General features: G+C 42.6%; 1 protein-coding gene across 1 annotated transcript; it reads left to right on the top strand.

Annotated features, from left to right (window-relative positions):
• The first annotated feature begins 3,007 nt into the window (after positions 1 to 3,007).
• On the top strand, positions 3,008 to 13,065 carry WHAMM (WAS protein homolog associated with actin, golgi membranes and microtubules). Its single transcript, XM_010011396.1, has 10 exons — positions 3,008 to 3,151; positions 4,488 to 4,663; positions 5,152 to 5,320; positions 6,008 to 6,173; positions 7,136 to 7,323; positions 8,774 to 8,860; positions 8,941 to 9,036; positions 9,410 to 9,723; positions 9,850 to 9,998; positions 12,753 to 13,065. Exons 1-10 carry the CDS (start codon positions 3,008 to 3,010, stop codon positions 13,037 to 13,039), a joined length of 1,776 nt encoding a protein of 591 aa, XP_010009698.1. The 3' UTR covers positions 13,040 to 13,065.
• Positions 13,066 to 16,307: the final 3,242 nt, after the last annotated feature.

Raw genomic sequence — 16,307 nt, 5'->3', positions numbered from 1 at the left:
GCTCTACCCGAGGGAGCACAGCGGGATGCGGGTGCTGCAGGCAGAGAAAGGTTTCCCTCGGTGTAGGACCACCGTGACTGCTCTGTGCTGCAGCGCAGCTCGCAGGTGCACCTCAGTGTTAACACCTCTCTCACCTGGGGGTTGCATGCGTGAGGCCGGCAGCCTCTGCTGCAAGAGCTGCAGTCACTCAGGTCAGACTCACGTTTGGGTGATGTGACCAAGTCGCTAATGTTGTTTGGCTTAGAGTATTGCCCGGTATCCACATTAGTGCTTCCACAAACACTTTTGATTGTCTGGAAACCACCAAGTCAACTTGCTCAGGAACTGAGTGTCACCAGTCGTTGAGTGTTGCTTTATGAAGTGGGGAATAAGCCAGCACTGGTGGGCAGCCTGTATAAGACACTGGGGCGCTTACTGAATCTGCATGTGCTCCTGCAAAAACACTGTGCTAAAAATACCCAGCAGTGTTGTGCAGTGGGTGGGATGGAAACCGAAAGGGAGAGTACAGTCATGCTCTCATCTCCTAACCTGTGAAGGTCTCACACTGCCTGTTTGCAGTAATTTCCTGGGGGGTTCTCAGTCAGGTTTTTATTAAAAACAAACTTAGCCATTGACCTATGCCAGATAGGTGATTTCTAGTCAGAGAAATTGCGTTATGTTTTTTAAGTATCAAATTCAGGCCTAGTGATTGTGTGAAGTAGAGCTGTTAGCCCTTTCTGCCTTTAGTGACATAAGTTTCTTGCTGTAGATGTGTTCCTGTTTCCCCACCACCACCACCACCACCTTGTAGTAACCATAAGTTTAAAGGATGGTATCTAGTAACATGCTTGCAATTAGGACATTGGTATGTTAAAACAAGAGCTTACAGATACTTCAAGCTTAGCAGTGTGTTCCTGCTCTAGTTTCTTGTAGTATCTTTGCAGTTATTTCCTGGCAAAGTAAGCTAAAAGGTATTTTATGAAAGTGATCATGCTTTGGAGGAGAGTTAAAAGTTGGCTTTAGCCTTCTGTTTCCTATTTCATTCAGTATTTAACAGCTGTAACAACATTACTGTTTCAAAAAGACATTTTAAAACCACAACTTTAGCTTACATGAACTTTATGTACACTGTTGTATACAAAAGCTATAGTGTCTGTAACTGATTATAATAGTTCATGGCCCTTGCAGGCCTAACAAGGACACAAATTAATTTCAGTCTAGACCAAGTTACGCAGGATCCAAGACATAAACCCTACCTCTTTCGGTGCTAAACTAGCCTTAAGTATCAGAGCATCCTTATTCCCCTTCTGTATCCAGGTCCTTCTCAAATACTTCATCCTCTGGGCAAGGCAATTGATTCTGAAGAACACAGAAGATACTCTTACAAGATGGAAGGGAGTAGTATTGTGTAAATACTTTTTTTGCATGTGTGTTCAAAGACAAAGGGAAAAACCCAAGTGCAGTACTGTTCAGGAACCAGATAAGTCAGGCTAATGGTGAACCAGAATTCCATGAACAGAATCTCAAATTGTGTAAAAGCAAGGATTTTACTTTAAAACAGACAAAACGTTGTGCTCTCCTCAACCCCTTGTAATGAATAATTGTCTCATGAATTGACTTTGACATTTCACTAATACTTCCCCTCTTAATTGCTGTAAACATCTTCCAGGATCAGCATGACTCTCACCAATGGCTTGGAGTATGGGAACCAGAAAGTAAACTGTTGTGTTTCTGTTTGGCTTTGATACTGTGGAGGGAAAACCAGACTTGTTAAATTGCTGCAGGCACGTCTAGGACTGTGTCTTATCTGCCATGAGCTCCTGGGCAAGCCCAAGAGGCCATGCGACTTCTGGGATTATTGGAAAGGTTGCAGTTCATACGCTTTTGTTCCCCTGTCCTCCCGGTGCCAGGCCTGGAGGGAGGATGGGTAAGAAATGCTCTTGAGCTGACTTCCACAGATTTTCCCTGGGGAAATGCTTCCACAGCTGGGAACTTTGCTCCTGCTGCCTTACCCAGGCTCAGCTGGCAAGAGCAAAGGTGGTTTAATTTCAGTGCTTTTCAGTTGCAGTGCAATCGAGCTTATGTTTCTAATGCTTTTTCTCATTGCTGTAGCACCAAACACCCCCTATTCCCTTCGCTCCTTATGGAGCTGTGAGCAAACACTGTCCTTCCAAGAAGGTCTGTGTTTCTCCGTGGAACTTAGCAGTGTTCTCTCAGCTGGCTCACTCTGTCCTGGCAGATAGAGCACACCATGGTCTCTGCTTGCTGCTGTCAGGAAATCTTTGACACTTCAGTTGGTGCCAATAAACAATGCAGTTGGGGGCAGTTTCCAACTTTGTGTTTTGTCACAGAAGCAAATAAAGACCTTAAATAAGGACTAGTGTCTCAGCAAGGCAGTTCTTCCATGGAAGAATTACAAGTTACAAAGTGTAGTATCACTAGAACTGAGATTGGAATAACCTATTTAAATTATACAATCATTTAATTTAACTGCAGGGAATATCAGGAGTAGAAATCTGTTTCTGAATCTTTGTTTTTAAATGGCAGTTTGATTTTTTTTCTATGCCCAAAGTCAGCAATTCTGGATCCGGAAATTCATTTCATATTGTCAAGCATTTACTAATTGTGGAAGCAATGCAAGAGCTAGTTTAAGAATACTTTACTTGTCTTTCCAGTACACAGATTTCCCCAGTTTCCCATTCATGTTCATAAAAAAGCAGCAACAAAGTCATCTGCACGCAGCTCTTAGGAGTATCTAGCATGATACTTAACTCCTTGCAGTTTCCCAGTGCAGTGCGCAGCAGCCAGTGCCTTTAACAGTGAGATGTTAAAAGATATTTCCAGCTAGGGGTGGCTGCTGGATGCCTGGTGTATGGCTCCTGTGCAGAGGGAACTCTTCCCTGCTCATCGAATGACAAACGGCAGGGCCTTTCCACCAGAGCTCGTCAGCAGTCAGCACACAAAGCAGCTGAGACTGATTTACCTTTTATCCCATTAGATTCTTCAGCAGCATAAAAGTGCTGACACAATGGTGGCTTTGATGAAGGTTTATGAAGAAGAAGACAAAGCTTATCAGGATTTGGTCACCATGGCAACACAGTTCTACCAGTATTTACTGCAGCCCTTCAGAGATATGCGAGAGCTGGCGACACTGTACAAACTGGAAATCCTGGTAGGTCTGCCTTTACAGAGTCAAAGGCCAAGTTACATAGTAGGGCATCAGCTGCTCTTGGAGCAGTTTAGACTCAAATCACTTAGCAGTCTGTACTTCTGTCTGTACCTTCTCTTTTTTTTCCTCCTGGCAAGCCACCAAAAGTGACTGAGAAATTCGGAGTTACAGCAGAACCATTTGTAGAGTCCATGGAACTAGCTTGAATAGAACTGCAGCTGTCTTTCCACCTGTGCCCCAGTTCCCTCTGTTTTGAGGAACTAAAAAGAAAACATTTCCAAGCTCCAGCTCTCTGGAGTTTTCTCTCTGGTAGGCTGGATTTACAGAGGTCTAAGTAGCCTTCGTTTTGTGACACCTTGAGTGGGATTAGTTTGTGGCACTGCAAATGCCATCCCTCAGCAATGCTGATGCACCAGATTAAATTAATTGTGATGGTAGAAGAAAAGGCAGAGAAGACCTTTACCACACAAAGCAGTTTTCTATTAATGCTATAACCTGCTAGAAGTACAGGTTAAAACATGTCAGTTGTTACTGATTTCATTTAATTTTCTGTGCATCTTAAACTGGAAGCCCATACTGAAAATTATGATGCCCATGGTAAAGACAGCCATCTACTACCTTTTTTGGGTTTTTTTTTCTTAAAGAGTCTTTTAAAATTAAAGTGAGCTATTAATCTTCTTGAAAAGAGCAGAACAGTTTTAAGTTCAGACTAAGGTTCTTGGATACTGAAGGTTTAAATCTGAAAATAACATACTCAGTATGCTCTACTAAAACTGCAAATTGGAAGGGATAAAACAAAGTTTGTTTCTTTATTAAAAAAAGGAAATCTAAGGGGTATTTAAGCTCATTTGAAATCTTATTCTTAAAAAAAATGAATATTTGAATATTAGTTTTGTATCCATGTGCACTTTGTGGACTTGAAAATACTCCCTTACATTTCTGTGTCCCTTTCTGTGTGAAAGAACTGCCAAACTGGAGAACCTGACAGTGCAATGTGCTGTCAACACATGGGGAAAATAGAAGGGAACATTGCACATAGAAGAGTGGGTTCGAGTTACTTTTAGTAACAACTAAAAACACTTGAGTTGGACATGATTCTTAAGGGATAGTTTAAAATTTTTTAGGAAATTAATCCAAAGTTTAGGGGGAAGTTGCAGAGCAAAGGTTCTGAGTTAGCCTAGAGAATGAGGAACAAGGTAGTACACAGGCATGAGTAATGATTTGCTTTGTGACAGGTGAGGGAAAGAAAGGTCATGTTTGCCACTGTGCTCTGGCTTGCTTGAAGTGTCTTTGCAGACTCCACCACTGGGTGGTAACTCAGAATTTTGTCTCCTTTCAGAAATCTTTACAATATGATAATTTGGGGCCTAGAAGAGTAGAAGCTTTGCAGAAAGATGCTGAAGAATGGACTAAGCGAGCTGAGAATGCTGTGTGCTCCATTCAGGATATCACTGTGAACTATTTCAAGGAAACTTCAAAGGCTCTGACAGGTAATTGGAGTGATTTACACGGAAGGTTCTGTAAATACTTGACTTGAGGGACTGAGAGCTCTTCTTACCACATTTGTTGGTCTCTCTCTGCAGACCCTGAGGTTAGGATGTGTGTCCAGCTTAAAGAAGCATTTTATTCACTTAAGTTTTGTATCTTATAATCAATTAGGTTTGCAACTTGCATTTGGCTTGCACACAAATATTATCAAGGCCTGAGACTTACGGCTACAAGCCTCTGAACAAAAACCATGTACACTTTTAATGCTTGATATGCCAGCCTTGATGAGTAAATTGCTGTGTAACTGTTGGGGCATGTTGCAGTGGTATAGTGAAGTATTTTACTTACGTATATAAAATCATAAATTTAACCTTTTAGTCTTGAAATTTCTAAAGAACCTTCAGAAATTGTTTAATAGCATCAGCATTTTAAAGTACTGCAGCTGTAGTGGAAACACACAAGGGATGTTAATACACTGCATTTCTCATACTTACCGCAATGTTTTAACCTGCAAGAATGCACAAACAGATGGAACAAGATCAGGAAAGATTTGGTAAAGCCACCTGGGCATCAGCTGTGCCACGACTGGAAAACCTGAAATGTATGTTAGCTAAAGAAACCCTTCAGCATCTGAGGGCTAGAGAGTTGTGCCTGAAACACAAAAGAGCTGGCATTCAGAAAAACGTAAGACCTTGCAAAGCTGCCTTTTCTGTCACTGTTGTGTGAAGGGCTGGTCAAAACCTATGAAAGTGGTCATGGAAGTAGACTTTCAAGTCTTTGTGAAATGGCTTAGCTTTTCAACATGGCTTTAAGTTGTGGAAAAATGCATGTCTCCAATTTATTTTAAAATTGCTCCTGCATGTTGGGGACACTTAGCAGAAGATACATGCTTTTACAGTTCAAGTGTGATGTTAGGATTTGTAATACTAACCTTTAAAATTGTTAGTCTTAGGGAGATAAGGACTAGATACCGTTTTCACATGGCACTACAAAATAAAGATCCTTACTTAATTTTAATATTCTGATGTTCTTGATTTGATGGCATCTAACTGCTGCTAGGAATATCTGATACTTATTCTTCAAGAGTAGTGTACTGCACCATATATAGTTGCTTTCAGGAGCTGTATTGTTTGTGCAGATTATAATGAAGTCTTACCTGGTAGAATTGAGATAAAATTACATGTTAGGTAAATAAGACTTTCTGCTCCTCTGAGCTTCTGCTCCAAACCATTTCTAAGGTTCTACTGTTTCCATACCAAAGCATCTAAGTATCTACCAGTTAGGCCAGGCTCTGTACAGGTACTTGTGCATCCATGCATGTTTCATGTTGTGTATTTTGTTATTAATGCTGTTTATTTTCTATAAACACAGATGGAGAACCTCAGTGAACAAGAGGAGAACTTAACTGTAGTGGAGGAGCTGGAAATACAGTATTATGAAATGCAGCTGGAATTATATAATGTACAGCTTGAAATATTGAAACATGAAGAGATGCTGCTTATTGTACAGACAGATACTTTAAGGAGGCAGATTCAAGGTAAAAAGAAACAAGTATTTAAGCACATATTCAAAACACAGGAATGATACAGCCTGCTCTGTTTTCATTTAACAAGAAAAAAAAGTTTATTATCATTGCTCAGGTCTCAATAGTAGAAAGCGTCATTGGGAAACACTGATGACATGGCACCATCTGATATTTTGTCATCTGACTGATTGGACACTAATTTGATAACACAAGTTAAAAAGAAAAAAGCCACATGGTCACTAATCCTGACAGCAGCTGTGATACTGCATGCACTGGTCCAGCATATGGAATAACTTATTGACAGTACTTAACTGCTCTCATAGTTACAATGTCTGTGCATAGAAACTGTGGATATCGTGACCTGCTGAAATGGGTCCTGAAATGCATCGCATCTCTGTTGTAATTTAACATGTAGAAATTACAAGATTCTATCCTGTAATGACAAAAAGAGGTGATTATAGCTAGATGGTACTTGTGTACTGCTATATTCCTGTTTCAGTGTCTCTTTGTAACATGTTTATGACCAGATTAGGCACCAGTCTTGTTTATGCTTATTGGTGCTTATGAATTCTCTGTTGCTGTGCACACTGTGATGTAAACGTTGCTCCTGCTTGTTGCATAATTACAACCTGGTAAATAGTAAAATAAGTCACCCAGTGTTCATCAGAACAGTCTTCAATTTCCAGGAAAACTCTAGTTGCTGAAAGTAGGAGTTAAAGCACAGAGAGACATTTGAAAGAGGAAGCTAAATAACAAATGCTAACAGCATAAATTTGATCCTGCAAAGCACCCCTGTGAGTAACATGACATGTTTGCATAAGACTTTGAAGGACCAAGCTCTGCTCTGGAGCATTACGTTTTCTAATAACTAACTCGCTGCCTTCAGGGGCTTATAAAATGTCATTAGTTCTTTAAATGTTTAAATAACTGTGGCAATTTTTGGGTTTTTAAAAAAATGCCAAATGCCTTTTTAGAGAAACAGGATGAAGTTGTTTACTATGATACATGTGAAAATCCTGAGGAGCTCAAGGTCATTGAACAGACAATGGGACAACATTACGCTAACTTGTCAGAAATGACGATGCTGAGGCAGAAGACTAAGCAGTTGGAGACAAAGCGTGGGACTGTCTGTGCGAGGAGAGCCTACCTCAGGAACAAAAAAGTAAATGCAGTCCTGGAGATGTGCATTTTCTTTAGCTGATATCTTGACTCACGAGGGATGGACAGGAAGCAAGTAGGAAACTTTGGGTGGAGCATACACAGTGATACCTGACTCAGTGCCAAGGCCTCCAAATAGAAGGAGAGGCCATGTGATTTTAAGTCAGCTTTACACTCCACTGTGTGCTGCAAGTACCTCTCTAGCTTATTAAGAGAGCACAGACTTAAATGGGTGACCCAGGAGGGGTTCCCTTATCACCTAAACCTCACCAGAGCCCTGCTGTAGTTAGCTGGAGCTTTGCCCTGGCAGCCTTTACAAAGCATCTGCAGTACAGGAGGAAACCTGGCCTGCAAGGAAGAAAGCTGCAGTCTCAAACCAGCTCGCACAGTGATACTTTACCTTTGAATGGGAGAGGGGGGAAAATTTAACTGCTGCAATTCTCTATCCAGCCTCTCAGTTCTGTGCAAGGGGCAGTTTTTTCCGTTGTTTTCCATTCAGAGTAGAACATGAGGAAGACAAGTGAGATCACAATTGACTCTTAACCTTCACAGTGAGCTGAGCTTACCTGACACCTGCACAGTCCTGCTGGGGCAGAGAGCAGAGTTTAGGCTCCTGTCTGTCAGGCCTTGTACTCGTCACTAGCCTGGACAAAATGGGAATGACGCTGGAAATGTTTTGTGAGCCATCATTGTCTCTTGCTTGCAACTGCTTCCTCGGCAGACACTTCCTTTGCTTCTGTTTTCATTCACTTAATTGCTCTCTTGGTTGCATAACACTGAAGCCAAATACCAGATGATTTGCAAATGCTTGCCCAGCCATGTGGATAATCCCCCTCTCTACAGTGACAAATAGCGACTCCCAGAGAAGATCCTGAAGCCTGCAGCTTCTCTGCGGCACTTGCTACTATCAGCAGGCACCCCTGCTAGGCATTCATTGTGCTTCCAAGGCCTTTGCTTCTGCTTCCTTGGCTTTTGTACTTGGGAAAGTAGCCTTGCATTTTTGTAATGCCCTGCTAACTTTCCTCTTGCTGCCTTCTTCATGTCTTTGCACCCCTTCCCTCCAGCTGGTACCTGGGTGAAATTTCTTCAGACCTCGTTTCTGCTGCTTTCTTTTTTTTCTTCTTTATTTTTTCTCCCTTTTTCTTTGGTTTTTAACCTAAGTGTAGGACACAGGCATCAGTTCAGATCTGGGTATGTTTCCTCTGCAGTATGAGTAACCCTATCACTAATTAGGAGAATGAAAGATTCCATTGGCTTTAGTCATGGCAGAGTCCCACAGAGTTCACTTTCCAGGGTCTCACATCTGCCACTAGTTGAGCTTAGCCATCCTTGGCAGACCCAAATATTCAGCCTTGGTCACTGTTTAGTGGCTTGCACACAGGAGTTAATGGCACAGATGATGCACAGTAAAAGTGAATTAACCAAGGATTGCATGAATTCTTGTGTTCTTTCAGGATCAGTGTGAAGCAAGCCATCGGCAGAGACTGCAACAGGCAGAAGAGAGCAAAAAACGCTTCCAGCAGCATCACAGCATACAGATAGTGAGTACTGAGTAGCAGCCTTCGAGAACCTGGCAGCTGCATGTTTTCACACACTAAGACTCACTTGTGTTTTAATGCAGAAGAGAGACAAGCAAAAAGAAGAGGAGAAAAAGAAAAAAGCGTGGATAAGCCAGGAACGTCAGAAAACACTGGAGAGGCTGAAAGCATTCAGGGAGGTAAGTACTGTGAACTACAGTAGACCTAAATGATGTCAAAACACAACAACAGAAAGTAGCTATAGCTCATGTGTGAGCATGGTCCAAATCAGGGACAACTGTTTGGATAGCCTAGAATAGGGTTGCGTGTAATGTGTCAAGAGGGTTAAATCCACTAAGGATAAAGTATCCAGGTGCACAACCTGTTGCAAAGAACACAAGGAAATGGCTTTGAAAGAAATACCTTGGTACGCATTTAAATTTGTTCAGGGTTGAATTTTCTGCTTCAGTAGGTGAGTGGGACAGGTCTGTACTGTGACTGTCCTTTTTAGGGGTTGATGTTTTGGCCAGTCCCATGGAGATGTGATGACTTGCCTTATGATTTGTTTTACAGAAGTGTCCAGCTCATGTTGTTCTGAAAACATCCCGTCCTCTGCCTCTCAGTCCCAAGTTGCCACGAAGCATCACTCAACAGGTTGCAGTACGGTCCCCTCCACCTTCGTCAAGAGCAAGGGCAGCTCCAGAGCAGCCAAAGAGTATACTGCTAGTAGAAGCCCAGGAATCAAAAGCTTTGCAACAAAATACCCCAGCAGATACCCCTGTCCAGATTCTCGTTACTGGTGGTGACACAGAGGAACAAAAACGCAGTGAAGGATTGATGGACTCTCCAGCCTCACCACCATCACCACCACCTCCTCCACCTCCTCCTCCTTTACCCCCTTCTCCCCCACCTCCCCTCTTACCTCTCGAGCTCCCTTCTCCCCCTCCTCCCCCCCTACCTCCTTCACCTCCTCTACCTCCCTCACCTCCTCCCTTACCTTTCCGACCCCATCTTCCCCCACCTCCTCCCTTACCTCTTCAGTTAAAGACCCCATCAGCAACAGAGGATAAGCCACTTCCCCTCAGCTCTGATAACCCCAGAGAAAGCCCTGCACTGCACAAACAGGATGACTCATCCAGGAGGTCTTTAAATGATTGCATAGGTAAGAAGGCTCACACTGGTGTCTTTTCTTTCTTTCTTTGTTTTCTGTATTTTTCCATTCTCCCTCCCTCTGGCTCTGGACAGGAATAATGTGCAATCTTGCTCAAAAGAAGGAAGCTCTTGGAAAGCTGAGTCTAAGAAACCACGCACAGGATATTAAATGAGTAACAATGATTTGTGTATCCTGTGTGATACACTTCACAGGGTCCTGATACTCAGGGAGTGTGACTCAAGCATTTTTTGGGGAGTACTGTCAAATGGGACAGGTCAGTATTTTAGGACTTTTGTATCTCTGATATAATCCTATATTTATTAAGTACAGCCTCACAAGTTAGTTTAAATCATACTTAATCACAGCACTGTTAGTTCTGCGGAGGTCTTGGTTCCGGACCTGCATTTCTCATGACATTGAAAATCCCATTGCTGTAAGAGGTGTCAGAAGAAATTCCAAGGAGAGGGGGTTTATTTGTGTTTGGCGAGAAGCAGGTTTTGCTACCAGGTTTGCTCTTGCCACAGTTTTACAGCTTGTGAACTGAAGGTGGTATTTTGGTTGAGGATTAGTCATCTGCCCAGTCAGAACATCATTGTGGGCAAATTGTACTAAGGCTACACTTTAGTGTTCTTGATTTAAGTACTACAGAGCTAGCAGTTGGGCTGTTTGCATTGTAAGGTACGCACAGACTGTGTCCACTTATAATTTCTGTGTCCACTTACAATTTCTGTGGTTTGTAGATGAAGGTTCCTTAAGAGAATTCACACAGAAGTCAACCAGGATTTGAAGGGCAGATGGATAGCTTTGGCATACTAATATTCCCAGGGCAGAAATTCTGCTCTGTTACACCTGTGCTTTGTTAGCAAGATCACGCAGGTGTAAGTGGAGGCTGAACTCAGCAATTGAAACAGTAATTTGAATGAGAATAGAGCTCAGCAGCCTCCCAAGGCTGCACTGGTTACATCCGAACAGGCTTATTTTTATCTCTAAAGCAAGCAGATATTTTGACTATGTCAGGGAGATTGATCTGAGTTGGAAGGCAGCAGTTTTTTATTGTCATTTTTCACAGTGGAGCTTTCACTAGAATGAAGCATGTCTTTAAATGTGGTACGTTCCTTTTCAGATGTTTTGTGAATAGTCTAAGCAGTCTCTGTATCCTCTCAGTTAAGAGGCAATCCACAGGCAGGAACACCAAGGAAAGTTCAGCATTTTCAGTTCTTCCAAGGTGCAGCAAGTATGAGCAGTTGAAGGGCTGACACACAGTCAAGTTACCATAAGGAACTACTGTGCAGCCAGTGGATCAGTGTGAGGACTTCAGTCTGAGAGGTCTGTGGACTAGCTCTACCACAGACAGTCTGAAGAAGGTTTGATTAGCAACAGGAGTTGTACACCAGAGTAGTCTGATTCCTACTGGAACAGCCTTGCTAGTAGCTAATATTTACTACCATTCACAGCCTACCGTTGATGTCCTTTCATTATTTTTGATAAGAAAATTCCCTTTTAGTTTATTGAAGTCTTTATTGGGGAGATCTGCTTGGTTGTTTACACCTATTTCATGAAGAAAACCAGCTTGTTAATTGCTGTAATAGTAATTGATAAAATACTGCCACAGGAACTTACTGAAACAGCTTTGTGAAGGGGTTGGTTTTAGTTATACATGGACTATTCATGTCTATGTACATGAAAAACCAGGAGAGTTTAATATTCTGGTGTTGCAAATACTGTCTGTAATGAGTTAATGTACTTTCCACGGGGAGCTTCTTTTATGATTTGTTAGTCTGACTAGTCTTTTAGCAGGCAGCTGGTTTGATCAATAGACTTAAGACTTTCTTACTTGAAGGCTTGGTGCATCTTTGCTTGATTCTTTTCTGGCATCTCAGTCTCTGAAGGTACCACAAGATTTAGCAGAATGTTACGTTTCAAGTGCTTGATGTTAATCGCATAATCTTACGTACTGTGCATGGCAAAAATACTTCCAGCTGTGAGGCACAGATGGTCTGGACCTGTGGCTGCAGGAGTCGACTGCTGTCCTGGGAAACAGCCTCCCTGTCCGACAGTCTGAAGCTAGCAACAAAGAATCTAACAGAAGGAGTAGAACGCAAATTACAGCGTGTATCAAGAGAACTAGTGGAAGCTCTCTCAGGAGGGTGTCCTTTGTGGTCTGAAGTTCAGAAACATACGCCTGAGATTTAAATCAGGTTGTAAAATGAGAATTATTTTTTAAGTCTATACAGAAAAGAGCTGCCTGGCTGCCTGCTTTAGGGTCTGATCTGGCTCCCACTGACTTCAGTGGTGCAGTTTCAAGCCCTTCTACTCAGAGCTTTTCATTTTTCTCTTGGCTGAGCAAAAATGCAATTGACGGTCCCAGCAGGCATCTGAGCAAGGTAGGAGGAATGGTAGATCGTTTCTAATGCAGAATACAACAGATTTTTTGGTTCAGTGAAATTTTTTTGAAAGCCCATAAAGTTGTAATGAAAAAGAAGCATCCTCCTTTGTGTGTAATTTCTTCCTTAGAGCACAACCTTGTATAATGTTGAAGAGACACTGGGTTCTCAATTCAAGATGCAAAAGCTTTAACTGTTTTTTAAAAGCAGTTCCAGAGCCTGGTGTTGCAGAACCTTGAAAGGGTCTGTGCCAGAACACGCTATTTTTCCTGTCTCTAGCAAAGACAAAAGGAAGAACCCTGAACACTTGGGTAGGGTTTTATACCTCTAAGTGTGGTTGTCTTGTTTCTTCTGGTAACAATAGAATTATCTGTTTCAGGTTCCATGGATGAGGTTTTGGCTTCTCTAAAACGCAGTGAAGTTCATCTTCGCAAAGTGGAACAGCCAAATCCATATGCCTCTCTGAAAGACAGCATCCTCTCTGCTATAAGGCAAGGAGTTAAACTGAGAAAAGTGAATCCAGATACTGAGAAAGATGTCAGTAAAGGACCCACTAATGATCTGGAGAGAAGCATTAAGGCAGCCATCCAGAGAATTAAGAAGGTGTCTGCTGATTCTGAAGAAGAAGAGAACAATGATCAGTGTAATGGAGACTGGGACAGCTAGCCAGTTCAGCAAATAGACTTACTGACTGGAACTGAGTGTGTGTCTTATTTTGCACATTGTAGAAGACTGTCCCTTTCAAAATGAAAGAACAGTGTGATTGTGTGAGTGTTCTTCTCATAGTCCAAAATGTCTTGTAAAGTAAAAGAATCCTATTGAATTTCTATAGGAGCTGCAGATTCTTACGTTTATGTGAGAAATCATACTCCAAATTGTGCTGCATTAATAGGTATTTCTGGCTCAACCATGTAGGGTTTTCACTTCAGCTGCTGAAGAGCCAGCTGAAATGCTGAATTGAAATGTACATTTATTGTTACTACACAATAGGTAATGCTATCACAACAAAGTTTAAAGAGTGATAACTGAAAATCTCTTTTGTCAGATGAAAGCAGAACCAAATCTGTGGCGACGGGGGCAGAGCAGAAACCCTTGAATAATCTGGAACCTCTCATTCCTACCTCCATTGTCCAGAAAATTCTCTAACATTTTGCTTGTCTAATATAGCTCACTCTCAAATAACTCCATGGATACTCCATTTATCATTTTGTTATAAAGTGTGCATTTATGAATGGGCTTGATAATGCTGAATAGGAAAATTAGTATCGAGTTTGAAATAAACACCACTGCAGTAATTACTGAAAAGTTTACTTTTTAGCTGGACACTTAAATACAGAATATTTTTAAATGCTAAATGCTTTTTGTACATCTACATCTAGAAGGAACTGTTGGCAGGAAAGAGCCAAAATACTGTATGTAATATTATCTTGGATCTTGCCCTGTAATACAGAGCTGCATTTCTCCACTGAGCACATCAATACGTGTTTATAGCTACTCCAATGACTTTAAATTACCCGACAGCCTTATAAATGTCAGATATCTGCATTGTGCCTGGAACCTGACTATTTAAAAATTCAGCTACATTCAGTTTAGAGACTGTTTCTATAGTGGGTGGACAGTGATAAAAAAGATTCAGAGTTTCTTTTGGAGTTTATACTGACCCTTAATAAAAATATATCCTGACAGGAGAAGTGGTTTCAGTGTGCTGTCATTTTAGGATGCAGCTGTGACCTAAGCACTTAGACCGTGGTATTTTGGGTTTTGATAGCAAGTGGCAACCACACAACAACTGTGCTTTCTCACTAATGGTATATGTAAATGCCCTTATTTTCTCAAATATTTATGAATTGTAATTTGGTAACAAAATTGCAAATCCAGTGCTTTAATTCCCTGTTTCACTGTAGAATAGCAAATCTGTTTAGTCAGCACAATAAATATGTATGCAACAGTTTTGATGTGAGAAGCAGCAGCTGGGGGTTCATTTTTTACTGTTTCAGCACCTACTGCTGTTAGTAAGTCAGAAAGAAATGACCTTTTTCTTGTCTACTGCCATCAAACCAAATGGAGACAAGGGCAATGGCAGCACAGGTCAGTTCTTAATGCTTCTGATGCGATGTCTGTGCTGAACTGAGGGGAGCAGGGGTGAACTCACTGCGCATTCAGGCTTCAGCATCCGAAATGCTGTATGCTTCCCATAGACTGGAACTGAAGACAAAATCTGGCCCTTTGGGAGTGGAGACCTCTTCCCCAAGGATAGCCTGGGCAGAGGGGGGTGTTCAGAGGTGCAGGCAGGGTGGAGAGGCTGGTGCTGAAGGCTGTCTTCTTGCAGGCTGTGCCCTTTAGTGCTGTGGTTATTTAAAGCTGAGCAAAAGGACACAGAGGCTCAGCTGCCTTCCCCGGCCAAGTGGCAGCTCAGAGCCCAGGGCAGAGCCCTTTGCTGTTTATTGCTATAGCTGAATTTTCAGCTACAGCGCTAGTGAGTCAAATGCAGCAGTTTAAAATATGCAGACAATGAGTTGCTGTTTCTCCAACTAATCTTACACCTTTCATGTTTAACATGTTTAACAGCAGCAGTTTTATTCAGGAGAGGCCGTCTCAGCAGCAGTGACACTGGACAGTGATTTCTCCTTCCCTAGAGTTTTCTTTTGCAACCATGCCTGAAGCTCTGCTGGGGGCTGATCTCAGGTGAGCTTTTCACATCCCAAGCTGAGAAATGTCCTTAAAAGCCCAACCAGAAGCTGTCTGAACCCACCCGTTTTCTGAATCCCACTTCATTTGCTGTCTGGCCAACAGGCCTGCTCTGTGGAAAACGTGCTGCAGCAGTTTCCTGGTTGGTGTGGAAGATTCCACCTCTACCAAAGTTTGAAGAATGCTACACAGCAGAGATGTGCCCTGGTGGGAATAGGGATCCGAGGCTGCAAAGCAGTCCCTGCACAGCTGCAGTGCCAGGAGGGTCCTGTCTTGCTCAAGGGCACAGCTCCTGGCAAGAGGCAGCCACTGGAGCACCAGCGTTCCTGGACATCAGAAACATGACCATGGGAAACACCAAAAGCACTGGCATTAACCTAAAGAAGAGGAGAGAGCAGTTTTCAAATACATGAGAGGTTGCTGAAGAGAGGAAGAGAGTAATTTGTTCTGCGTGTTCACAGGGAGCTAAAGGGCTTAGATGATAGCTGGAAGGATTGAGGGTAACCGTAGCAAAGCCTTTCTAACAAACAGAGCAGGGAGGTGCAGGCACAGACTGTCTGGGAAGGTGGTGGAGTTTCTGTCAGTGGCAATCTTTAAGAGCAGGTTAGATAAATAAACCCCAAGGTGCTGCTGGTATTGCAGGGAGAGGTTTGCAGCCTGTGGCCTGCCGGTGCATATGAGCTCCTTGTACTGCCTTGGGGCTCAGTTTGCTCTGCAGGGGCAGCCACAGCTCATTTTCCGAGAGATGCCCAGATGTAGGAAGGCTGAAAAGACTCTGACTGAATCACCCTCAGATTTTCCTTTTGACTATGGCCTGCCCTGCGCCACGAGCACGGAGCTGCGGAGGGAATGGTGGGTAGGAAATAGTCCTGGTGCTGTGGGGGCTGATTTACTCCAGGTTGATGGGGAACTCAAGAGAAGCCACTTGTGAGTGTCAAGAGGAGACAGGCCTCAATCTGCTTTCAGCTAATGGACAAAATGGGAGAAACTGGAGTGGTGGGTTGGCTCCGTGGTGACCAGCTCTACAGCACGAGGTTGATATTAACCTGCTAAACTGCTGTGACAGCTTTTTGACATTTAATGCCCTTCTTGAAGTTTCACTCTGGGCTAGTAAATGAATCCCTCTGTGGGAATAGTGTGCCCTGACTGCCCAGCTGCAGAGATTGATTTGTTTAAACTGAAAACACGCAGCTGTCTGGCTCTAGAAAGTTAATAATGCACAGACTTGCTAATGAGGTAAAGAGAT

This window comes from Nestor notabilis, unplaced genomic scaffold (genome assembly GCF_000696875.1).
Source record: "Nestor notabilis isolate BGI_N333 unplaced genomic scaffold, ASM69687v1 scaffold26553, whole genome shotgun sequence".
Classification (NCBI taxonomy): Eukaryota; Metazoa; Chordata; class Aves; order Psittaciformes; family Psittacidae; genus Nestor; species Nestor notabilis.
This window is presented reverse-complemented; position numbering and strand designations above follow the sequence as displayed.

What these genes read in the sequence shown, in the direction of transcription:
- WHAMM (XM_010011396.1), top strand. Translation starts at nt 3,008, where the DNA reads ATGGTGGCTTTGATGAAGGTTTATGAAGAAGAAGACAAAGCTTATCAG. An exon ending in TTTAAGGAGGCAGATTCAAG is followed by an intron (nt 6,174 to 7,135) that starts GTAAAAAGAAAC and finishes ATGCCTTTTTAG; the next exon opens with AGAAACAGGATGAAGTTGTT. An exon ending in AGCATCACAGCATACAGATA is followed by an intron (nt 8,861 to 8,940) that starts GTGAGTACTGAG and finishes GTTTTAATGCAG; the next exon opens with AAGAGAGACAAGCAAAAAGA.